The sequence below is a fragment of the Pyrus communis genome, chromosome 6 (genome assembly GCF_041283825.1).
Source record: "Pyrus communis isolate YQ-2024b chromosome 6, ASM4128382v1, whole genome shotgun sequence".
NCBI lineage: Eukaryota > Viridiplantae > Streptophyta > Magnoliopsida > Rosales > Rosaceae > Pyrus > Pyrus communis.
The window spans coordinates 2,874,679-2,900,922 of NC_142570.1; the positions used below are offsets into that span (position 1 = coordinate 2,874,679).

General features: G+C 35.0%; 2 protein-coding genes and 1 long non-coding RNA gene across 3 annotated transcripts; 2 read left to right on the forward strand and 1 right to left on the reverse strand.

The window, feature by feature from the left end:
* Window positions 1-8,390: 8,390 nt before the first annotated feature.
* LOC137710216 (uncharacterized) lies at window positions 8,391-8,840 on the forward strand. The gene has a single exon (XM_068449156.2). The coding sequence runs from the start codon at window positions 8,391-8,393 to the stop codon at window positions 8,838-8,840; it is 450 nt and encodes a 149-aa protein (XP_068305257.2).
* A 6,615-nt stretch (window positions 8,841-15,455) lies between these two features.
* On the reverse strand, window positions 15,456-17,509 carry LOC137710215 (transcription factor MYB106-like). Its single transcript, XM_068449155.2, has 3 exons — window positions 17,243-17,509; window positions 16,906-17,035; window positions 15,456-16,439 (listed from the first exon to the last, which is right to left on the reverse strand). Exons 1-3 carry the CDS (start codon window positions 17,376-17,378, stop codon window positions 15,734-15,736), a joined length of 972 nt encoding a protein of 323 aa, XP_068305256.2. The 5' UTR covers window positions 17,379-17,509; the 3' UTR covers window positions 15,456-15,733.
* Window positions 17,510-23,573: 6,064 nt separating this feature from the next.
* LOC148696117 (uncharacterized) lies at window positions 23,574-25,486 on the forward strand. The gene is made up of 5 exons (XR_015963250.1): window positions 23,574-23,716; window positions 23,811-23,954; window positions 24,055-24,216; window positions 24,318-24,391; window positions 25,304-25,486. It is a non-coding gene; the product is annotated as an uncharacterized LOC148696117 (long non-coding RNA).
* Window positions 25,487-26,244: the final 758 nt, after the last annotated feature.

A 26,244-nucleotide genomic window follows, 5' to 3' on the forward strand; every position in this document is an offset into this window, starting at 1 on the left:
CAAATGCGTTTTTATTTTTTTTAACACCAATGTGGAATTTATGATCTATTTGTCCAACTATCCTTTCTTTCTCTGAGAACTAATATTTGGACTGCTATATTTACTAGGCCATGGTTAGAGCCGTTCTGATTTTTTTTTTTTTTTAATGTTATAATTGAATACTTGCTTGGGTATAGAAGAAAAATATGTCGAAAATACATGAATTTTCTTTGCAATATGCTTGCTCAAGTAATGAGAGGTATTTTGTTACTAAAAAAATCAATTATTAGCAAATATATTATATTTCCTTGATTGATTAAAACTATCGTTCGTCTTTATTATTTCAATTATTGGAATTGTACATGGTTATGGTTAAAAAAAAATGTAAATAGGCGCAAAAAGGGGTAAATGGGTTAAAAAAATAGATAAATGAGTAAGGATAAACGGGTATATGGTTACGGTTAAATGAGTATGCAATTATGGGTATGGTTAACCATTTATAAAAGGTTATGGGTATGAGTATAATCGTTTAGGCAATTACCCAACAGGTAAACAGTTATGCGAGTATGAGTATAAACGGTTATAGGTAAATAACTGCGATTACCCGTCCACCATAACCATTGCCCATCCCTATTTGTGTCCCACATACGTCTAGTTGAAAACATCATATCAGACAGCAGCTACGCTTAAAGTTTCTTTTTCCATAATTAATTTATGGGTAATTTACACTTTGTTATTCTTAAGTTTATCAAAATTCTCACTTTACTATACTTATTTTTTGTTGTTTTACATTCATATTTAAAGTACGTGTTTCTTCCAAAATCATATTTCTGTTAGTCTGTCGATTAAGTCTTCCATTAAATGATGGTGTTTGGGCCGACAATTACACCATTGGCTCGAGCAATCGAGGCTGTTGAATAAGCAGATATTAGACCGTTGGATGATAAGGTGGTTGAAATGATTTTTAGTTATTATTGAGAAGTAATATTATAATTTTAATCATAATATTATCTGTTAATATTAACTAGGATAGTTAAAACCTAATTTTTGATATATTGTTTTGGAAAAGATGATGTGATATGTCTTCTTGTGTGGAGACATTCGAATTGGCTCATCATATCAGACTCCAAGTGCATGCAGTCTCCTGCGTGGCTAATTATTACCAAAACTTAAGTCCTATTTTCTGATATAGAAGTAGGTGGTGCAGTTCAAATTGACTTGGAATTCATGGATGGGATTGGTGCACGTGGTCTTATCTAGGAATTGGTGATTATACTTTATCAATTAGAATTACTTTTTAAGAGTTTAAGTTGGTAAATGAGTCATCATGCATGCACATGGGCATAAGGTTATTATGCATGTGTGGATAAAGGTTATGATGATGAGATAAAAGTACCATTGGATATCCTTGGAATTATGCCAATAATTTAGTCAAAACATCAAAACAAGATTGCATCAGGTTGCAAGATGACAGCAAGTTTTGATTGACAAAAACGTGAGGTTAGCAACCAATAAAGACTCGGAGACACTGTGCAACTAGGATTGGGTTTTCGCGACTTGGCATGCAAATCTCTATAAATACCAAACGGCAAACAACTAAAGCCCCTCCAATTCAACACACAAATTGCCCTGCGCAAATCTTTCAAACATCTTGAGATTTTTTATTTTTTATTTTTTCCGCCAACACACCTTTAGTTTGGATAAACAGCATTGTTGCCGTAGAATCAGCCGACCAATGAGCACCTTCAGTTTGGGCATTGTTGCTGTAGAATCAGCCGACCAATGAGCACCTTCAGTTTGGATAAACAACACTGCATCGAGCTCGACTGGTTACCTATCCAAGTATCGGTCGAGAAGGGTTTCTGAATCCTTATTAGCAGAAGTCATATTATTAGCCTTCTCGGCGAAGTAAGGTGTTACAAGTTATTACATTTGGCACATTGAGCACCGAGTGATTTTATGATTGGATACTCACAAGTGAATTTCACAGTTCGGCATTCTAACGGTCAAACCACATTTACCATCAAGACATACATCTCTTTTGAGTACTTGTGTCCGTATAGTTTGGAACTGGTTCGACGTGCATATACTCTTACGAATATAATCACTCAAACCGAACCCGGCGCTGACGATTCATGAACTTCACAGAACTAGCAGCCTTGTCTTCAGGCTCGAGAACCCGAAAGCCGAGACGTGTTCCTTCCTCGCTCACAGTTGCAAGATCAAGAAGTCAGTAGCGCGTTCAACGCAATATCAACAAATTTTACTCATCGGCTGACGAGTTGGCACGTCCCGCATTAACCGAAGGACGTAGTTAGCTCATTAGTTATTCGGCCTATGCGCCACATAAGTTTTGTAGTTTTTAGAATCAACAGATGGTGTGACATAAAAATTAAAAAAAAAAAAAAATCAAAGAAGTCAACAAATAAACTCAATTAGTTATTTACCAAAAAATATTTCGAAAACCTGCAAAATTGGAAAAAAAAATTAAAATCTTTGCCTGCACTTTTCGAATACCAGTACAATACTACAATCTCACCCTCTTCCTTTGTCTCTTATGAGAAATTTTTAGTTGTGATGGAAACATGGATGGTACATCACGTGTTTTTATGTAAGTGGTGGAAAATTTTAATTTTTAAGTTATTAACTTTTTAACACACATATTCCACCATTTATATAGGAACACATGGTGTACCACCTCGTGTGACGGTCACACCGAAAAATCTCTCATCTCTTATGAGGAGTGGCGAGTGGGAGCGTTTAACCTGGGGCGTAGGCTGTCCACAAGTGTGACCGGTACACGAGGTGGTACATCACGTGTGACTAAACAAATAGTGGGATATGTGTGCTAAAAAGTTAATAACTTAAAAAATAAAATTTTCATCTATTCTTATTAAAACACGTGGTGTATCACTTGTGTTCTCACCACAACTAAAAATTTCTCGTCCACAAGGGCTGAGATTGGACTTTTGAGACAGAGCATCGCACATCTGCTCTCAGCGCTCAAGCCCCCAACATGCGTCCACCAAGTCAAAGTCGATTCTAGACCGCCTACGACAAGTCATTGTAACTCCAATTCTCAAATTCACCGCCAAACCAAATTCTCATTTATAATCAATTCGTACCAAGACTCAGCTACACAATGCCAAGCGATGACGTTTTGGACAACGCGACAGAGGACTACACGAACATGTTCGACGGGAAGATAAACACAAGTGGGACGAGTACCCGCCGGGATAAGGATAAGGGGGTTGCGGTTGCGTTGGTGTAGAGTTGGAGTGGGTCAGGTTGGTATGGGGTGGGGGAGAGTCCGGTGGCGGTGGGAATGTTGTGTAGGAGGTTGCACGAGTGAGGATGAGATAATGGGAGTGGCAGAGAAAATATTTTTTATTTTTTGTATTTTAATTTTTTAAAAAAAATTCCAATATTTATGATTCTTTTAAGTAATAAAAAAGGATTTATGAGTTTTGGATAATTTTAAACTTTTTGATGGGTCAAAAACCTGTCACGTTATTGTTTAATGGAGAACTTAACAAAAAGACTAAGAAAAGTATGATTTTGACAAGAAATTGTAACTTTAAATATAAAAATAAGACGAAAAAAAAGTGTAGTAAAAAACGAATTTTGATAAATTTGAAGATGATAAAGTAAAAATTCCGTTTAATTTATATATATAGTATATAATATACGTATTAATGTTATGATACCACGTTGGTTGGGAAGGGGATACTTTTCAGATCTTTTTCATCAAATCCACTCAATCTGGACTCTTGAAATTTGATCAAACTACTAAAGTCATTATAACTTTTAAAAGGATCCCTGTTTTTAGCAATTGGATCAAATTTTAAATGTTCGAATTGAGTGATTGGGTGGATTTGGTGAAAGGGATCCGAAGAGGATCCCTTTTCTGTTGGTTGATTGTATAAAAAAATTAATTCAATAGTAAATGGATTCATACGCAATTATGCATGCATTTTCTGTTTAAGATCGATGGTTTTAGAATATGAATAGTTGGTCACTTTCACATTAAAGTAAATGTTTTCAGGGACCATTATTATAATTAAGCTAAATTTTTTTTTTTTTTTTGTCCAAGAGCCTTTTGATAATCATACTAATAACTATTTCAGTTTTGTTTTTAACTTTTTTCTTAAAAAAATGAAATTTATTCACTCCAAATTTTGAAAACTTAAAAAGTAATTTTTAGTTTTCATTTTTCCTAACTAAAAGCAATCACTAAACAAAAACTGATAACTAATTAACTTGTTGACCATCATGCATGATAGAGTTTTATGTCCCAAAAATGAATTAAAAAGCTAGCCAGCGTATATAAGAAGAGAAGTTTGTCAACATGCATGCATATTGCATTGTGAACTATAACTTCTCTGTATCAAACATGGCCAAGTTTGCAAGTTTTTCCATGCATCATCTTTAAGTACAATATTGTTACGACTCAACTCCAAGTCTGATCAAACGTTCGTGCTCTAGTTTACCACAATAATTTCCACTTTGATTTGATGGTTGAGAGACTATAGTATAATAGTGTAACAGTGGCAAAAGTGCAACCACAATCTGTAACTTTGATGATGAATTCCTGATCCACTTTGGGTGATAACTCATAGCAGAGAGTTATGGTACTTGTGATTTTTCCCATACTCCAAGTTCTAGCTACCCCATTATTACCATTATTAGTCACGTACATTATCTAAAGATGTGAAGGTAACATAGTCTTATATCGGTAAAATGAGAAACCTTGCAAAGGATTATAAGAGGTTGGGTACTCCCCATATTGCCAATTGGTCTTATAGAACCTCAACTTTCTTCATGGTATCAGAGCAGACTGGCTCACGTGTGAAGCCCAATGGCCACACATGCTCCACGTCACCCAATTCACTTTGTCCATGTATTTGGCTTGAAAATCTGTCACACATGACAAAGCGTGTAAGAATGTGAAGGTAAAAGAATCTCACATCAGTTAAAAGAGAAACTTTTTAAAAGCTTATAAGAGCTTTTGTGCTACTCTCCATATTGAAACCTCAATTTTCTTCACACTGGCTAAGCTAGCACGCAGACACAGCACCATATATATCATGATTATGAGAGAACTCAAATCTCCAGGTTTCAGTGCCAAAGAAACTCTTCTTAATCAACAGTGAAGTATAGGGGAAAGATCAGAGCAGACTATCACAATAGCTGCTGTGGAGTACTATCAATATTAAGTTTTTAACAGGCCAGAAGCATATTTAAGTACCAGTCCTGAATAATCCTGATGGAGAGACCAGAGATCAAATAATATTACAAGTATTACTGTACTAGGGCATCTTGCATGCATTGCAGAGTCTCTCGATCTTGTGGTAAATGTAATCCTTTTTCATACACTGTAACTCAAAACACCTTTCAATCCGTACCATGAATGCTTATAAGCTTTCCATATCACCGAGGTAAACACCCATGTTCTCTTAATTATATGACTTAATGTGAAGAGATTTACAAAGAGAAGAACTTATTACCTCCATTGAAAAGAAGTTTTTCTTCATGAATGCAGTAGCATGGTAACATGTTCTCTAATCCCACAACTTTAGGAGTGTGTGCCCCATACGACAGTATCACTCAAGACTTTCTTTTAAGGATGACAATTCTAACCGTTAAAACTGATAACCGTGGATAACCGTCCGAATGAATTGGATTTGGGTATGAATATTCGGGTATATTTTGGATATGGGGAAAAATCATGAATAATATCCGGTTATGATTTTGGATATGGTTATAACCATTAACCGATGGGGAATCCGTTACCCGATGGTTAATTGACGGTTATGGATATGGTTAGTTTTCGTGGTTATGAAGATGAATATAGCATTTCAGTCCCCAAACCGAACCCTTGTCATCCCTACTTTCTCCTAATTGGGTGCACAAACTTGATAAGAATAGGTTGAATAGCTTTTATATTTACTATCATTTGCCTACACACTTTGTGTGTATAAGCATATTTTTTTAGAAAATAAAAGGGGGAGAGAGAGAATGGGGGGGGTGGGAGGTTTTTGTTTTTGGTTTTTTTATTTATTTAAATATTGGAGATATTTTAACATCACCTGTAGGTGATGCTTTAATAAAAAATAGTAAAATTTGGATCTATGAAATTACATTATTGCCAATCATTTTTTTTTTTTTGTAATAGAAGACTAATTAGTTTTTTCACCTTTTTTTTTTTGTTGATAAAGAGGATTTCATTAATTAATAGAGATATTCATTTTATTGACCTAGAGTTGATTATGAGACTTAAAAAATGATAAGACCAATTTCAAATGATTTACATTATTTTCTTACCGAGCATGAAAACATCTTGCAGAAACTGAACCATTGCATTCAATTTTCACAAACATGTTACATACGTTTTTAATGGTTTTGCAAAATTCTACGAAACTGGTACCAAACCTATTTTCGTTCAATTAAACGACGGGACATCTACGCAAAAATAAATTAACTGGAGTGCAGAAAGCAAAGCACATTATTTAGCCAATTCCAACCAAAATTTAACCGTAGTTGACCCTAAATATATTCATATTACGATTGTTGCTTGTTGCCTAAACCCTAAATATATATACACAAAACCATGCATGCATGCATCACATCAAAACGCTTTCAGTTGCTAGTAGCCATCCATGCAAGTATACAACAATATATGATTATAGAATTTCTTTACCATACACCATAAATTTCACTGGACTATCATTCATTTATTACTGTCATGATGGCCTTTGACTTATTGCGCATCATAATTGGAAATGGTTGGGGACCTTGGCGTTTGGCCAGAATATGAATATATGTCTCTATACATGCTACTATCTCATACATATTCTTCACGCAATGCTTCATCAAATTCTTAATTAACTAACTACCAACAAGTTAAAGAAGATTTTGTGTCATTATTTCCTTTCTTCAATGCATTTGTTAGCCTCAGAAACATTGCGGAGAGACTGATTAATTCTGGGGAATCGATCTATATTTAATACGAACATAAGGTCGACTGAAAAGTATTGGTCATAGTATTAGAACTCTTCATCAGAGGAGGAAGAAAGGGAAAATGCAGCTAGCTACCTACATCTCCATCATCATTTTATGATTTAATATCATAGATACAGTGGTTACGTTCCAGTCAGAAAGTTATAAATGGTGAACCTACCACCAGTGCCCTTACGCTTTTTACATTATACCCAAAAAAAAAAAAAAAAGTGTGATACCAATATATTGGATTGATATAAAAATCACACTCTTATAATAAGGCAGAAAATTTGAAAGTGATACCAATGTACTGATCATGAGTGCAATATATTAAATTCATAGGTGTGATGCCAATATATTGAGCTCAAGCTAGTTTAGCAATAATGTTATAATTATCAAACTCATGTTGTTTGTATATATCACACTCGCTCAAACTACTGTGTGTTAAGGCTAAAAAATTTCACGGAAGGGCCAAGTGGATTAAGGGCCCATTGTTTTTTACAGTTGTACGGCCTCATGCTAATTCCAGTTATATCATAATTTATTTGAAAATTAGTAGTTAAGCAAAGTTTTACACAAGTTTTAATTAATTATCATGTCACGCCAAACAAAGATATATATCACGCCATGCCGAGCACATTCGTTTAAACCCGACACCTATCAAGCTCACATGACCCAAGACATGTGGTTTCAGGGCTTGCTAAAAGGGTTGAGGTGTGGAAGGTTACGGTGGTCAACAAGGCCCATAGAAACTCTACGATAATGGAGACTTTGGTCAATTTGGGAGCACCAAAGTCCAAGCCATAATTGGAGTGATCTCACACCGGATAAGCAAATGAGATAATTTCCAACACCTTTTTAGGCGTGCATTGTCCATGACAATAACCTAATTCAGCTTATCCACCTAAGACATATACATTCTCCTTTCATGTGCCACGATATATGTTTGCAATGAATTCAGCTTAGTGCCATGTAGTTAAAAGGGTGTGACGTTAGCTAGCCGTTGGATTTGAAATTTTTTTTGGCTATAAATAGGGTGGATATTGGGTTATAATTCACACACCTTTGAATTCAATCTCTTTCAACTCAAGTTTGCAATGAATTCCAACTTTGGATTCTCTTCAAATTCCAACTGAGGGTCCTTATCCAATTCCAAATTAGAAGAAAAATGGATGCATATGAGATGAGAAGATGAGGAGTCTGATGAAGAAGATGAAGCATGGTACAACACACAAAACAGAGCAACAACCATGGTGTGTCAGCTAACTCAGGAACAACCTCAATGGGGTGGCTTTGTTGCTGGTTGCTCTTACAAACCATGAAATAGAGCGATGACACATGCCAATATGATGAATAACTACTTCAACCCCAACTTGGTGTACACATAAGAGGATTTTAGACGTCGCTTTTGGATGAGGGGTCATGTCTTCGAGTGTTTACTTCATCATGTCCAGCAGGTCAATCCATACTTTCGACAGAAGCAGGACAGAACAGGCCGTCCTGGTTTCTCACCTCATCAGAAGGTTACTGTTGCATTTCGAATGATGGCCTATGGCTCCCCAACTGATTTGATGGATGAAGCCTATAGTATGTCTAAGTCTACATGCCTTGATAATCTTGTTGAATTCTGTGACACAATTGTTCAGCTTTACAAAGATGAGTACCTCTGCGAGCCAAATCAAGAAGATCTGGATTGTTTCCTTCATAATTCTGAGGACCATGGGTTTCCAGGCATGATAGGGTCATTAGACTGCATGCATTGGGATTGGAAGAACTGTCCCACCAGATGGCAAGAAGGCTTATGCAGAAGGTTGAGAAAGCCAACAGCTAACTGTTGTGTTAGAGGCGGTTACCTCGTATGACACATAGATCTGGCATGCTTTCTTTGGAGTCCTTAGATCCCAACATGACATTACAATTCTTGGGCGTTCACCCCTCTTCAACACCCTGACAGAGGGTAAAGCACCTCAACTTGACTACTACATGAACGACCGTCAGTACAATATGGGGTATTACTTGGCAGATGACATCTACCCAAAGTGGGCAACACTTGTCCAATCAATTCTAAACCCTATGAATGATGCCAAAAAGTTGTTTACCTTACACCAAGAGGCATATCAGAAAGATGTTGAGAGAGCTTTCGGTATTCTACATGCACGATGGAATATCATCAGTGAACCATCAATAGGGTGGAGTCGAGAAAATTTGGACTCCATCATGATGTCTTGCATCATATTACACAACATGATTATGGAGGATGAGCGAGATAGGTATATTGATGGAGACTTCGATGACGACCAATATGGTCCAAATAAGTCAAGAAGCGCTCGTGCAAAAATATATGATAGGCCTAATTTGCCTTTCAATCCAAGAACTGGTAGTATCTCTTTAAATGAGTACATGAGGTGCTATAGAATAATTCATTCTCGTGCCACAAGCAAGTACCTACGACAGGATCTTGTTGCACATCTTTGGGCCAAAATAAGCATGAAGTAGGTGTTTAAGTTTTCTGTTGTTAAATGTTTTTAAAAATGTTGTTTAAGTTTTATGTTGTTAAATGTTTTATTTTTATGTTGTATAATTTTTATGTTGTTTAATGTTATTTAACGTTGTTTAATATTGTTTAATGTTGTTTCATGTTACTTAATGTTATGTAATGTTTAATGGTTTAAGAAGTTATATGGAAAATATATATATATATATATATATATATATATTTACAATTTTTAAAACAAATTTTGATAAAAAAAAAAAAAAAAAAAAAAAGGGCTAGCTGATGTCAGCAGCTAGCAGTTGCAAATTTGAATTTCAACCCCGCCCAGGGCCAGCTAGCTGGCTGGTTTAGGCCGACCGGTTGGCCCTTTCGCCTTTTTTTGTCTAGTGCGGCCCACGAGCCCTTTGGCCTAGCCCTTGTTTGGAGACGGTTTAATAAACTTGTGGATCTTTGGCTCCCACACTTCAAGCTCTTATGCCAAGCCCTTTTTGACATTAACTCACCACCTCAAAAGTCTTAGGAAGCGCCAACAACAACCAGAAGAACTGAACCGCTGGGAGCATTTCAACATAAGATCGACCCAACACTTTGGAGCTGCTAGAGGAACAACAAAGTATTCCCGAGGATCTACTTCTCCTTTGGGATGTTTTCTGTCTAGAACAAAGCCTTCTTAAATAAGCCCCAACACTGTGTAAGGCCTTATTATAGCATGTACATGCATATTTCAGGGTCAGTCCTGAGACTTCAGTGAGTCGAAACTAGAACATATATATAAAAGGTGAAATAAATTAAAAATGCATGCATGCCTTTGTGGTATAAGGCCATATATAGTTGTTGAGAGTATGAAACTTACATCGGAAAAAGAAGGGAAATTGCATTGCTTATACGTAATTGGGTTACTCCTCATATTGCCTATTGATTTTATGGTGGAATATCAACTTTCGTCATAGTATCAAAGCAGGTTGTCCACATATTAGGCTTAAAAATTTGCCACATGTAAGAGATGTGTTGAGAGTATGAATCTCATAATGAAAAAAAAAAAAAAGACTTATGGTCGGGGGCATCCAGGAGAGGGCAGAAAATTTGATGCTTAATTTGAAAGCTTATTTTTCGTGGATGGCAATAATTGCATTACGTTTGCATGCAAAGGGGAAAACAAATTTAACGATCCTACGTACATTAAAATAACTTTAGGTTCATGAACCGTATGGATTAAGGACCACCATTTATACGGACGATTCACTTTATGATTGTGTAAGTTTTCAACTTGAAATTATGAATCCGGATTCTCTTTGTGAGGATTCTAGAGATCCGCGAATCATATATGTTCATTGTATATCGTGCGGTTATAAATTATTTTAAATATTTTTATTTAAAATTAAATACAAACCGTATCTGACAAAAACTGATCACACGATGTACGATGAATAAATACGATTTACGAATTTCCAAGATTTTCACTAAAAATATCAGAAGAGGAGCCTATTGGGAAATTTATGATCAAAAAGCTACCCTTGTCCTTTCTCATTACTATTATGTTCCTAAAAATTCAAATAAAATCATGTTTATCTTTTTTATTTTTCAATGAATTTTTTAATTTTTATTTAAATTTGGACTGATATTCCAAGATATTCATGGACCTATAACTGGATGGACCTTGCTAGTTACACGATTTGGGTTTTTATTAAGTTGTAGTAAAATGGGCGAAAACATCCAACTTTGTTGTTGTTTTTTTGTTTTGTTTTTGTTTTTTTTTTGTTTTTTTTTTTTGGTTTTGACGCAAACAGTATTTTCCATTAACTTTATAAATTATGGGAAGAAAATTTAGATTTTGTGCACTGGAGGAGCACGCTACTTGAATTAATTTGGCTAAACCTAATTCTAAATAACAGTGTCAACTTAAAACTCGAGTTCGTGTCTCATTTATCTCTCATAAACACAGATAGAATCCCACTTACCCAATAAAGAGAAGTACAAAGCTGGTTTGGGGGATAAATTGTTTCTACTGACCTATATATGCTACTAAATAAAATGTTAATTGACATATGTTTGAAATAAGAATTTATTCATTGGCCTAAACCAAATTTTCTAAAGTTATATTATGAAAAAATATTGAAAAGAAACTCAACCCTTTGTTCTTGAGGGGATTAGTGATTAGTGTTTAGGCTTAAGTATGTAATATGTATGTGACTACCTGCCCGTGCATTCCTAGTTGAATTCATTAACGCAGTATTTTGGGGTCGTTTGTTGCATTCGATCGTGACATGCACGTACTAGACATTCCTTTAATGGTTGACTTATCTTAATCCTCTAAAAGAAAATGAAACAGAAAATGAAATGTGTTAGTTCCTTTAAATGGAATACAGCTACAGTTAATGGCAATCACTAAAATATAATCACGAAAATTCGTCACGAATTTTGACTCAATACATACATATATTTAATATAACACAATATGATATTTTATATTAAATATATGTAAGTATTATATAATCAGACCCACATTTACCTTATAATTAAATTTTTAGCAATATTAGTATTCAAAAGGGTTTCCTTTCACTATCTGATTAAGTGATCCCATCTAAGCTTATTTAAATGATCACGAAAATAAGAATCATGAAAAATAAATAAATAAATATATATATTGTTTAAAAGGGATCAGTTGGTGGCTTCACCATGGTAATCTATCCTTTTAGGGGCTAGGAAGACTCAAAGAGGCATTTCACCATCGTGTGGTTCACTAACGTCGTGAATCTAACTCAGGATGTGCCGCATGGAATACATGCATTAGTGGATAGCGATCGGTTTAGACCCTTTCCATCTCTTGGGTTCAAACCTAAATTTTTAAACCTAGTTTAGAGTTTAACCTAAAAACAATTTTTTTTTTGCTCCAATGATTTTGAGTAAATTTTAACCTGAAACTATTAAAGAATAAATTTTGGTTAAATTTTTATTTTCGGTAACTTGTTTTTCAAAATAAAATTTGTGTAGATTATCATAATTTATTTTTATAACATTTTAACCTTAAAATATTTACGTAGATTATGATAATTACTAAACCGACCCCATGAAATATGTATTTATAGAGTTTTTGGTTGAATTTTGATTTAAATATTTTTTTAAATTATTTTAGCCGATGGATTTGATTTTGGACTATTAGATCTTTTATTTTACTATTAAATTTGTTTATATTTGATCTCAATCATTAAATTTAATGTATTTAAAATTTTAAAATTGTCCAAATTTTAGATTTTAATTAAAAACTAAAAACTATTTGGGCCTATGTAATTTTTTTTATCAAATTGGGCCTGTATTGTTAAACAATTCACGATCATTAATGCTTAGGCTTATTATGTCTTGTCAAGTTCTGTTTCATGCATGGCCTACAGTGTTTACTTGTCATAACATGATCATAGGGGAAGGATTGAGGACCTCTAAATCTCAACTCCGGAGTCCACGGATCAGATAATCCGCAACGTTTAAAAGAGAGATATTTGGGTGTTGAAAAGAAAGATTGTATGTGAGGTAGGCCAATGAAATGCGCTAATGAGGATTGCAAAATTTAATTAAATGGAACAATTCGACTTACTCAGTCCACAAACACTAGAGTGTGAGACCCGAAGAAGATTTCAATCCATAATGGAACATACTTGGCTTCTTAATTACGTGTAAGGACTAAGAAATCTACTACTTGTAAAAAATAGTTTGACACGTAAATATAAATTTTATTCGTTTTGTAATTTTAATGCATTACTTTTGCTTATGTATCAAATTGTGGAGTCCTATTGTATCAGTATATGCTATATAGTCTTTTAAGTGGGCCAAGTTCACCTGCTAAATTACTTAAAATCTATTAATTCCAACCAATTATTATAATATGGATATGGAGTTATGGACAGTGAATTATTAGATTGTGAATGGCCGTGTTCTAGAAATAATGAAGACATTAAAGTGATTATATAAGCTTAGGGTCCACATAACGTGTACGATGTAGTATGAGACAGTTCCAGAAGTTAAAAGACTCTACGAACACTTTTGTGGTCCAAAAGCTCAAAATGAACACAAAACTAGCATTAATCTTCAAAAGTATTGGAAGATATTTCAGTATACCGGAAACACGGTTTATTGTCATAATAACAGTAGTTGGATGGTTGAAAAAAATATTTAACCATTTATATTATGACACTTAGTATACCAGTCCGTGTTCTCAGCTATTAAAAAATTTCTCAAAGTATTGAGCAACCCAAATCTAATTCCCACCAACATCAATCAAGCAATACAAGCCCTTCAAATGTTTGCTTCTTGCCTACTACAACTGTCCTTTTTTGTGTTTCCCCTTTGTTTTATTCAATCGTAGAACTGGCTTTTACAATTTTTAGATGCTTCTTTCCTATTATAATGTTTAAGATACAGTGCTTTTTGTCTAATATTTTGGTCAACCAAGTGCAGTATAATAGTGTTTTTTTTTTTACATAACCGAAAGAGCCTTCTCCCTTTAGTGTTATTCCTCTTTCTAATGTAGAAAGTTCAAGTTTCAAATTGTTCTTCATTGTTTTTCTTTTTTGGTGTAAAGAATGAGGAAAACAACCCAACAACTAACTCGACACACCAGAGAAAACAAAAGAAGTCCGAGACACCCCAAACTTTAATTTATGAGAGGTAGGGTCGTTTCTAACATTTTAGTGGCTTTATGCAGATTAAATGAAACGACCTTGTTTATTTAAAAAATAATATTTTTTGGACAACATATTTATACAGAATTCAACAATTGATATTCAAACTTAATCAAAATCAGTGTCTCACTCTTACTAATTGAATAATCTCCAATTGCCATAAAATTATGATTTAGGGTTCATCCATGAAAGAATGGAGCACAACTACAAGAGAGATGTGGAAGTACGCTTTGTGGAGAAAGTAATAAAAAAGTTAGTTTTGTATTGCTAAAGAAAAGCGGAAGAAAGTAATACACAAGTTTTTTTTTATGCTAGAGAAAAGTGAAAAATTAATATAGTAACTTTAAGCTCCACTTAATCACTTGTAATATAGATAAAATCATATGGTCATGATTTTTCTTTTCCATCAAAATTTTTTATATTAGTAATATATAGGAGGACCAAAAATTTTGGGGCCCCAAAAAAATTCGGGGCCTGTGCCGCTGCACTTTTTGCACACCCTAACACTCCCTCTGATTAGAGGTGATCCAATCTAAGTAGGAGGATCAATTATGAAACACATGAAGGACAATATCCATATGATTACTCTAGTTTGCCAGCTGATTCGTCATATAATACTTCTCCCAGTATATGTGCTTCAAATCACACATTCCCAATTTCTCATGTGACCCACTGGGAAGTTCTCGTGTGAGTTCCCAGAAACAAAACCGTGAGGGCATGGTCGGGGCCCAAAGAGGATAATATCGTACTAAAGTGAAGTCGAGCCTGGGATGTGGTGGATTACAATTAACCTAGCAAAGGAATCTGAACCACTTAAAAGAGTGTGTGTGTGTATTATACGTTGATGTACAATAGATCTCTAGCTTTTAAATGAAGATAAGAAAATAAATATGGAATTCATAAAATTTCTAGAAAATTAAGGATATGTTTGAAAATGTTTTTTAATAATGCTAAAAGAAATTTGAACTAACCAAAAACATAGTATATATAGCAGTGTTTGCCCACAAGTAGCCCAAAGTTCTTATTTTCAGAGAAACATCTTTAAGAAACACTTGCAGCGACGTAAGAATATTTTACCTTTACATTTATTGTGTACGGTTTTTCTTTTTATCATTGTAGGACTCTTTCACCATCACATCCTTACAAAACTAACCTTAATAATATAAATAAATGTTTATTTGATAAGATTAGGGGGAGGTCCAAACAAAGTATTTTGTTATATATTTCTTTTCATGTTCTTTTTCCATTCCTTTTTTTTTTGTTTCTTGGCGGTATGAGGCTGAGGCTGACCATAATTATATTAGTAAAACTAGAGTGGAAGAGACACATCAACTATAAAACTGGTGTTCAATATTATACATCATTAATAGATGGTCTACAATTGTCCAATACGTAATATTATTTCGTAAACCCTAACTAAACCATCGCCAACTTTAGTAGCTAGTTCTACAATTTCTTGCAGATGATACTGGTGGAGAATTATTCATAAGAAATAACCATAACATTAGATACACGTTTATTAATCCCTCCGTCAAGTTAAAATCTGACTACTGATCGTTCACGTCGTCATGATGTTGTTCACTGCTTCTTACATTAATTGTTCCAAACTGGTCCAAGCATCCCCGAATTCAAACCCAGTATCGTGGGGGAGTGCCGCCAATAATTCACTGCATTCATCACCACAGTATTCACCGAACAGTTCATTAATATCCATCGATCCAGTGGCTACTGATGACATGAGCGTTGCATCATCATATCCCATCAGGCTTGATAATTGTTGATCAGATGTTGGAGCCTCAAAATTAGAGCCATAATCTTGGGCGTTCATATTAATACCATGATCATGAACATGGTGATGATCACCAAATGAGACATTACCCTGGCCGTTCATATTGGTTTGGGCAGCCGATCTTGACGATGACCTTGACATGGATATTAGGCTTTCCCATGCGGATGCTCGTAGTATGTCAAGGCACTGTGGAACTAGTGGTGGAGCAAACTGATGATGATCATCGTAAAGCGACGGCGCTGGCGCAGATTCATGCATACGCAGTTTGGATTCTTTGACAGATCTTGCTTCGGCTTGAAGCCTGGCACTTTCCCATTGAGCAATGTGGCTAAGATTTGACCAGTTTTTGGGGTCGCCATTTGCAGAGCCAAGAATGGCAGCCTTGGGCTTGTGGGTTACAGGGTCAAACCCTATCTTTGCCAACCTTTTCTTCAGATGTGAGTTCCAATAGTTCTTGACCTCGTTATCTGTTCTCCTTGGCAAATGGGCAGCTATGGCCGACCACCTACATACCGTACATGGATATTTATATATATTAGCTCGCATGGAAGTACTATATACGGTATAAGAGTGAAGGAAAACTATACACCATAAGCATTTGCACTATCATTATTTTAATTTTCTGAAAGGTAATGTTTCTGTGTTGTGAGTTTTATTGATAGAGTAATGACGACCAAATTTGTAGATAAAATTTTATAAATGAAATGACATGAAAGTTGATGAATGAATTATTGTTTAAGCGTTGATAAATATGCTCATTTCCTATTGGGACAGATAATTTAGTTTGTAAATTTTGTCCACAAAAGAAAAATTACAAAACCAAAAACAAAAACAAAAGGAGACCCAACAAATTAAGTTCTACAATAGTATATATGCTTGCATGAACCACATATATAAGGAATCTTTTGAATCAAAGTTATATGCTGTATATGAATGTTTAAGAGAATATCAACTTTAATAATATATTTTACCTGTTGCCAAGAAGTGCATGGAGTTGAATGATGGTTTGGTCTTCGTGCAAGCTGAAATTTCCCCTCTTAATATCAGGTCTGAGGTAGTTTCTCCACCTTAGCCTACAGCTCTTCCCGCATCTTTTGAGACCTGTATGTACATAAACAGAAGGCCAAGTTAAGAAGGGATAGCTATGATCAACAAATTAATTACTTCATGAAAGAAGAGGAAGATATGTAGGGTTTCTTATAAGGAAACAATATTTTTATTAGATATTAGATAACCGTACATCAAAGACGTCTACAGGCCGTACAACCCAAAATAACCACAACTCTAAACTCAACCCATCATACGTACCAGCTTTCTGGGGCAAGGAACGCCAGCTTCCATGGCCGTGTAGTTGAATGTAAGCTAAAAGCTTTCTGTCCTCCTCAGGAGTCCATGGACCTCTCTTTATCCCTGACGCCGCTGCATAGCAACTAGATTTTCCCATCTGTCTAGCTTGAAGGATTTAGTATTTATATCTTGGTGGAAATGGTGATGGTAAGACTAGAGTGGTAGCTAATTTGCCAGCAATTAGAGACTTTCCTTTTCTGTAAGATATTGTGTTGGGATTTTTGGCACGACCTAGAACGGCCACATTGCATTACTATTTATATCGGGCACAAATGGGTTTATTTATTTATTTGTTTTTTTAACACCAACATGGAAATCTATTTATCCAGACTACCCTTTCTCTCTGTAAAAATTAATATAGATTGGATTACTATATTTACTAGGCCAGAGGCCAGGATTAGAACCGTTGTGATTATTGATGAGTATTATATACATGCAGTTCAAGAAGTAAAAATTTGTGTTCCACTTCTAGCTGAAAACATCATATCGGACCGAGCTACCCTTAAAGTTTATTTTCCAATAATTAATTTGTGGATGATTTATACTTTATTACCCTTAAGTTTATCAAAATTAACACTTTACTTCTTTTGTATCACTTTTATACCTAAAGTTACGTTTTGCTCTCAAAATCATATGTCCGTTATTTTATCAGTTAAATTCTCTGTTAAAGAATGGCTTGGCAGACCCTTGGCCCACCAAAACTTTAAAATTATAACAAAAAAGTTTGGTTATTAAAAAAAAATCATAAATCTAAGAAGTAATTATAATTGTGACCTCATTTAAAAAATGATTCAAGTTTACGATGTCATTAAAATTTTAAATGAGGTCACAATTTCTGTTTAAAATACATCGCTTAGGGTTAGCGAATGTAGATGTGAATTTGGTATTTTTAGGGTGCAGGAAATTGTGACCTCATTTAAAATTTTAATGGAGCTTTCAACTAAAGAGAATCACGCACCAAACATTACGAAGTATTACTATGCATCTAACAAGATATTGCATGGATCAATTAGGTTTACAGTATTGTTAGAACGACGTACTAATTGGGAAAAGCAACCCTAAATCTTATAGCCAAGTTATAAAACAATTGATCATCATTTATGATGATCCAAAGTTTGATTTCGGCCTTTTAGCTATAGTGAATTGAATGTGCAATTAATCTTTATTTTCAAATAAGAAACAAAAAAAGTTAAAGAAGTGATGCAGGGGAAATCATTATTTCTTTTTCTGTAACAAATTATGTTATTTATGTTATTGTATTTTTATTTCTTATTAAGGCTTTGGGTTTTTTTTTTTTTTTCCTTCTATATAAGCTATGTAATTTAGAGTTTAGGGAAGATTTTTGGAATATTATTTACTCTTTGAGCGCCAAGGATTCTTTGCGTTTTATCCCTTTTGCGTGTGTTTGTTATATATGCATTAACGTGTGTGCTTTTGAATCCGCATTAAAAAAACCTGCATTGTAGTTTGGGCTAAAGAGAGAGAACACGAAAACTTCTATACTACTGTAGCAGGAGTATAGATATTATTCTTTTTCTTTCTTTTCTTTCAAATACTCATTTAATTATATTATCCAATATATGCATTTTAAACTGTTTTTAGGTCAAGCCATCAAACCCTTTTTCTCTGCACTTATACTTCGGTACTAATTCCTCATTTTTCTTTGGTGAAATATTTACTGAAATTTATGGTGGGGTTTAAATGAAATTGTAAAAAACACGTGCAGATTGAACTTCTTCTACATTAACGATTTTAATGCCACTCAGTCAATGTACTGGTATTATATGTCGGTTCCAAATCTGAAAATAACCTTTCTTATATTCGAAAAGAAAAGCAACAAATGTATTCACCGAGTATAAAGGAGAGAGAGGGATTCGGCCTAATATTAAGTCCTTTATTTCGCTTACCATGACCACATATGATTTGTACTTTTGGATCTGATAGGAAGCCTTTAAAAGAAGAGATTTCTATTTTTCAAAAAAAAAAAAGGAGACATCCTTTTAATTGTTAGATTTGGTTTTAATGAAATCCTGTAGTTGAGATTCTGTGGTCTGTGATTTAATCTCAACCACATAATTTCATTAAACTCAAATCTAATGGTCAAGAGGGTGTTCCCATTTTTTTTGAAAAATGAGGATCCTTTCCCTTAAAGGGCCTGGGATCTAATATAAGTTGTATTAGTTAGACTAGGGTTTTGAAGATTTTGCTCATCTGGATTTTGTACGTAAATTGTTGAAATTTTTAAGTTGAAACAAGCACTAAGTATTAACGGAAAGAAAGCAAGATTGCTTGATTGTAGCGACGTATCAATTAGCTATTAAGATTGATTGTAATTGACAATTTGTATATAGTTGCGCCTAGAATAGATCATTATAGATTGTATAAATATAGCTCTACATCTTGTTTATTGACCAATCAATACAGGAGAAATTCTCTCACAATTCACATATTTTCAACATGGTATTAAAGTATTAGACAAAAAAAAAAAAAAAACATGGTATCAGAGTAAAGGAGCAGATCCATACTACCACATGATGGGTGGGTCCCTTGGCCCTCTGCGATAATGGTGGGTCCCTTGGCCCCACATGTAGGTGAGTCCTCTAGGCTCCACGTGGTTGTCAATGTGTGTATCTTTCACGTGTAACCCACTAATTGAGTCTCACGTGACATCAACCGTTCCTCTAAGAAAAGAAGAGTTTAAATATCCTAAAAACCCCACTCCAATTAATACCAAGGTATTTTGTGATAAAACCTCATACTTGACGGATGGTGCAATAGGTAATTACCATATTAGGGATAATATCGGTGTTGTTGGAAGTAGACATTAAGCTCGTCTCTCTGATAACTCTACACTAAGAGCATGGAAAATCAAATTTACTCTCAGTTTAACAGTTTCTCAAACTGACCCATATGTCTCTTTGTTAAACAACCTGTTGCTGATGTGGTTAGATTGTTATTATATGTTGATAACATTATATTAATAGGATCTTCTATATATGTCCTTGGCTCAAAGTGTAATAGATGATTTGGGTGTTGTTTTTGTTGTGAAAGACATGGCCATATGTAACTATTTCTAAAAATTCAGGTTTCTTATGCATCAAATGGGGACATTTTCCCTAATCAAGGTAGGCTTACATGTTAAGGATTTGCTTTCCAGAGCTTGCATGGATATGTAATACACCTCATATATATGTAATTTATTAAAAAATGGAGGAGTTCTTTTACCAAACCCTGTACACTTTATAGGAGCTTAGTGGAAGAAGTTCAATACCTCACCTTCATCATGCCAGACAGCGTTTTCGATGAACCATGCGTGTCAGTGTATGAATTCTTCGGCGTTTAACAATTTCATTTGCCGAACATTGCTTCTATAGTTTATTGGATCATACAGATGTTGCGCGACCTTCATGCATGTGTTCTTATCTGAACCACCTTTACTTCAACGTGATAACCTTTCTGACTTGGCCTAAGCTCTAATCCATTTGTTCGTGAAATAGGGATGTCCTTGTTGTTAGCCATAGTGTTTATATGATCAAAACACTTGCTGAATAATTGACAAGAGCAAATATAAAACTCTTACCTGAAGAAGGTGCAGCTGCAGCCACGGAAGCAATGATCTTGTTAAGAACCGAGAATGACAAAACACCAACTCTTTGGCGAACTCCTAGCTTGACGACAATGCTCTATGGGAAGCCTTAGTTGTTGTGTCTAGGGAATTTGCAGGGATCGGTGATTTTATACCAGCCAAAAGCTTTAAATTTCGTCCATAAGGGAAAGCTAAAAATTTTGTTTCTTTGTTGTCAAGTAAAGTATCATAATCATGTATTATTAATAGGACTTAATGAAAACCTACTTAGAATGGAAGACACTTAGTACTGGTTTGGTATTGAGGTGTTTTTATAAAAAGTGGGCATAAAAAAAAGCTGAACTCAAAAAGGTGTTTGGTAAACACTTAAAAACAGCTTATTTTTATAGTTTTGGGTGAAAAAAGTTGAAAACATGAAGCAGCAAAAATGAGCTTTGAAAAAAAACTGAAAACGTGAAGCAGCATAAATGTTGGATTATATGTTGAATGTTGGATTATGATTTCTTGTTAAATGTTGGATTATATGTTTAAGATAAAGTTTATAAATATTTTTCTTTTAAAAATAAGTATATTTAGTAAATCACCTTTATTTGTTAAGAAAATTAAATTAATGACACATCTAGTATTATACCCTTTTTGGTCATTTCACACAGTCACAGTTGTTTTACATAAAAGTTTACCAAACACCGTAATACTATTTTTTTTTCTTTTCCAAAAGCACTTTTACAAAAAAGTTTACCAAACACTCTGCTACTTTATTTTACGGTTACTTATTCTCACAACACAATAAAAGCAGTTTTTTTTCAAAGCATAGAAATACCAAACCAGCCCTAAATGTATGTTTGATACATGAGAATCAAATCACATCTTTACTGATTTCCAACTTATACATTCCTATTACATATAGTAAACCATTTATGGTTTATTCATATTGAACAAATCCAACACTTGTTTGATATGTGCCTTTTGAATACTATTGAAGAACAAGTTGATGATGTTCAAATATATAATACAAAGTATACAGAGTTCACCTTTGTCTTCTTTCACTTCTCACCTTTGTCTTCTTTCACTTCTCACTCTGGATTCTTCTTCCACAGCAGTACGTTATCACTCTTCATAGTAACAAATAGGTTGGTTCAAACCAACCTTCTACATCGACGATAAATAAATATATGAAATAGAATCGATCCTGACCTTTAACGGTTGGGGAAGGAGGGCGTTGAAGAATCTCAGGTCTTCATCAATGGATTTATGGCAAAGGACGACAGTACTAAACAGGGCGCAAGCCAAGATCAGTCTAGGTCCCACAAGGTCCCTTCATATTTACTTTGCCAACTCCATATTCCCGATTCATTATGCCTAAAGTCTAAAGACGCATGTTTTATTTCCTTAAGTTTAGTTCGATCGAATCCATATACCAACAGGGCGTCGAAGGGTGATTTTGAAAGAGTTGAGATTTCTATCCATTATAAAACTAATTAACTAGAAGGTTTGATAAATTTTTGATGTGAAGCAACTTTTCACATTCTCATATGCTCCTTATATGTGGGGGGGTTTTTAAGCCTAATACTTATATAATAAAATTGGATGATGTGGAATATGTATATATGCCCCTTAAACTCAAAGTATGGGTTAATCTACTATAGTACAATGAATTCGGCGATGTGCTTATGGCTAATGAGGTGCATATACATGCAACTCGAGCAGATTTGATTTGGTTCTTAGAGGTAACTAAACCTAATTATTCTGTATTCTATTAAAATAATTGAAACCAGAATACGAACTATTGGAATATAAAACTTTATTAAAGAAAGAACTACATAATTGTCAAGAAGGCTACATAAAACAAAGAAACTACAACTTGATGGACTTCTTTCTCATACTAAACTATAAGCTATATTTATAGAGGCAAAAACTAATAAACTTTATTTCAGATGAGTTAGGCTCATACCCAAACAATAATATAGATAAATAGTTTTCCAACACTAATAAATTTAGGAGATGGAACCAATTTAAACCAAACCTAGATGCTAATTTACACTATCTTACCTGAACCAAACTGTAAATGATTGTACTCAGGTGAAGAAAAGAACTGTTTGCTACCGTTATACAGCTAGATTAAGCTAATTAACTAATAAATATATAAGGGCTTCTAATTAGCTTAAAATGAGTGTTTCCTATTAGGATTATGTACACTATATAAAGTAGTAGTGTATATGGTGTTGCGTACATTGCACACATAATTATATATAATACTTCTAATTCGGCATTGTAACTTTTTTAATGCGTATAAACCGATAGAAGAACATTGTTAGCACGTGTGTATTATGATAGGAATTTCACCACACACGCAAACGGGCTAAAAACTCCATGATACTTGCAAGAATGACAAGGTTATTGTAGTATAAATGGATCTTGCACGGTCGTTTTCCACATGGATTATTAAATAATTTGAAGCAAACCAAATTCCAATTAATTATTTTAAAATAGAAATTTGAGATGATTGATTTTTATGACCTAATGTGACATCCCGTCCCGGAAATATCGAAACGTACATTTGAAATTACAATTTTACCCCTAGTTCGTTATTTTACGTGTAGTTTTGTGTTGTGTGGTGTTGTAGGACCACACACACACTCATACACCCCGTCTCACTCTCCCGTGTTTTCTTCTCCCTCTGTCTCTTTTCTGTCTCTCTCTCTCTCTCTCTCCCAAGCTCCGTTTTTCCTTCTTCTTTCTTCAAAAACGTACGGACGACACCCAAATCACCCAAACCTTGATGGATCGAAGGAACTAAGGACACCATCGAACTCGTGAAGCTCGTACGAGTGCAACCATACCATTTTCAGGTGAGAAATCCTTCGTTTTCGTGTCGATTCGAGGTATTCCGATTTCGATACTGTTCATGCAAACTTAAACTAGCGTGTTTTTGGGATTTTGAAGCTTGTAGATGTGTTAGTGAGGTCCCAAGGAGCCTCGGAGTACTTCGTTGGAGAAGTTTGGACGTCGGGATCATCGTGGTCAAAGTTGGCCGGAGCTTTCGAGGGGTTTTCCGGCGAAACCACGGCGATTCAGGGGTCGAGACAGGTATGGATGTGTTCGTCTCGTCAATACCTTCAATTTGATATATAGTACGTCGAAAATGGTTAAGAAATGAAGAAGTTATGACACTTTGAAATTTTCCCAGAAATTCCGGCAAAACACCAACTCCGGCGAAACCAGTCCGGCGACGCGAGGAAGAAGACGCGCGCGTGGGCAGCGCGTGAACAGTGCGCGTGGGGGCGCGTGAGAGCTCCAAATTGAGTTCTGAAAATTGTCACGCGTTCGTGACGTCGTGTAGATCACCGTGGTATATTCATACACCCAAATTGAGCAACGTATGAGAAAGTTATGGACGAATGTTTGGTGTATGTGCGTTAAATAACGTCAATTTGGTTACTTTTTGTATAGGTGAAAATTATACAGAGGAAGAATGTAACCAAGCTAGGGGAGGTTCAGGGACCTATGAGACGTCGATGTGATCAGTGAGTGGGCAGTTATTTTTCAGTATATATATATCTTGACGTATTTCCCAGAAACGTATTTTAAAAGAAATACGAATTAATTATCCTGTCATATATGCATCATATTTTAATATGTGCATTACCATAATTATGCATACTGTTGCATGGTGCTGAGGAGGCCCAGGTAAGCTACGATTGAAATACTATCATCACATGCATTAGTAGTGGCATACATTTATATATGTGTATTGGTGCTGTGGACGCACAGGTAAGTGCCAGGTAAGTGGTATTCATGTTGTTATGCAGTAGTAGGTTGAGAGGATTAGAGAGCTCATAATCTGCACCCCTGGTGTTAGTGCTCCCGTCCAGGGCCAGGGCACAGCCTTCACGTGTATGTTCACCAGCACCGCATGCTCGTCTTGGATCCAAGTTAGGTGCAAGCCTGTCGTAGAGATCACATTAGGTGGTTCCGACTTGTAGGTGACCCGCGATTTATCGCACAGCTTCACGTGATCGTAGCACTAGAGCATACATATATATTACACCCAGCTTGTCGTGCAGACCACGTTAGGTGGTTCCGACTCGTGTGCAGATTCAGTGATTGAGTTGAGCGTGGAGCTCTAAGTGCAGCGGTACATGTCACGTTAGGTGACTCCCGGCTGCCAGATTATATATTGTGATGTGATTACGCTTGAGCATTTACATTTATATTGAGATTCTATTGTGGCATATTCTCAAGCATGAATGGCATATTGTGAGCATGAATGGCATATCATGGAACATGATTGACATATCTATACATACGTATATATGTTTATTTTCTGGGAAATTATACTTGTTTTACGGCGAGGGGTTACAAAGTTTTGAGAAGTGTTTGGAATTGGAAAAGAATTGTTTTACTGACCCACTCAACTTTGTTTTGCGCCCCTCCAGGTTTAAGGAAATGCAAAGGTGTGGTGACTACGAGGAAGTTCAACGGTGTTCTGACAGAATGGACCAAATAAGGACTCACCTTCGGGTGTTTCATTTTAGAAGTTGTATATTTTAAAGCTTCCGAACTGTGCAAATGGTTACGTCACTCTCACGTGACGGCCAGCATGCCCTCCTTCGGGACGGGGTGTGTCACCTAATCTAATAAAACGAATTTAATTAATAAAAATAAAACAATATGCAATATTAAAGCTAAAGAAAAAGGAAACTGTTTTTTAAATACCAAGTTATAAAAGTACTAGGGTTTCACCATCACCTAGCAATCCTATGCATTTTTAACCAATTACTTATGATCTACACATGCCACTTTGAAGGTTAGGTTTTCCTAATATATATCCTACTTGGAACCTCCAACATAAAACGTATATCTAACATGCAATCCATTCGGACGTTCGGATCAAATATGAACATGAAAGACTCATTATGCTTTATAAAAACCCTTTGAAAAACCATGCAACCCTTAAGACATGGTGTTCGTCTTAAGTGAAATTACAATTATTAATCACAAGAAGCCAGCTCCAATTTCAGGGAACCTTTCAACCAAAATTACATCAAATTACTTTTCTTAAGATCCTAATGGTGATGAGGCATTAAGACAATTAGATAGTTTTAATCACGGTGATATATAATTCAAAGTATGCTTGCAATCAATCATAAGCAATTAAATAAAAATTACATATTCATGCTAAGGTTCAAGGCTTCGCCCTAGCAAAATGAACTAGTTACGCATACTCATAATAAAAATCAAAGAAAATATCATTAACTAGAAAAAGAATGAAAACACCTTGTAGGTAAAAAGTATGAAATTCTCCAAAGCTGTGCTAAATTCTCTCAATGTCACGTTTAGAATCCTAATGGCTAAAAACCTTATTTATACAACCCCA

Coding starts and splice junctions, on each gene's coding strand:
- LOC137710216 (XM_068449156.2), top strand. CDS start 8,391: ATGAGGGGTCATGTCTTCGAGTGTTTACTTCATCATGTCCAGCAGGTC.
- LOC137710215 (XM_068449155.2), bottom strand. CDS start 17,378: ATGGGAAAATCTAGTTGCTATGCAGCGGCGTCAGGGATAAAGAGAGGT. Junction 17,036..17,242: donor TTCCTTGCCCCAGAAAGCTG/GTACGTATGATG, acceptor ATGTACATACAG/GTCTCAAAAGATGCGGGAAG. Junction 16,440..16,905: donor CATGCACTTCTTGGCAACAG/GTAAAATATATT, acceptor TACGGTATGTAG/GTGGTCGGCCATAGCTGCCC.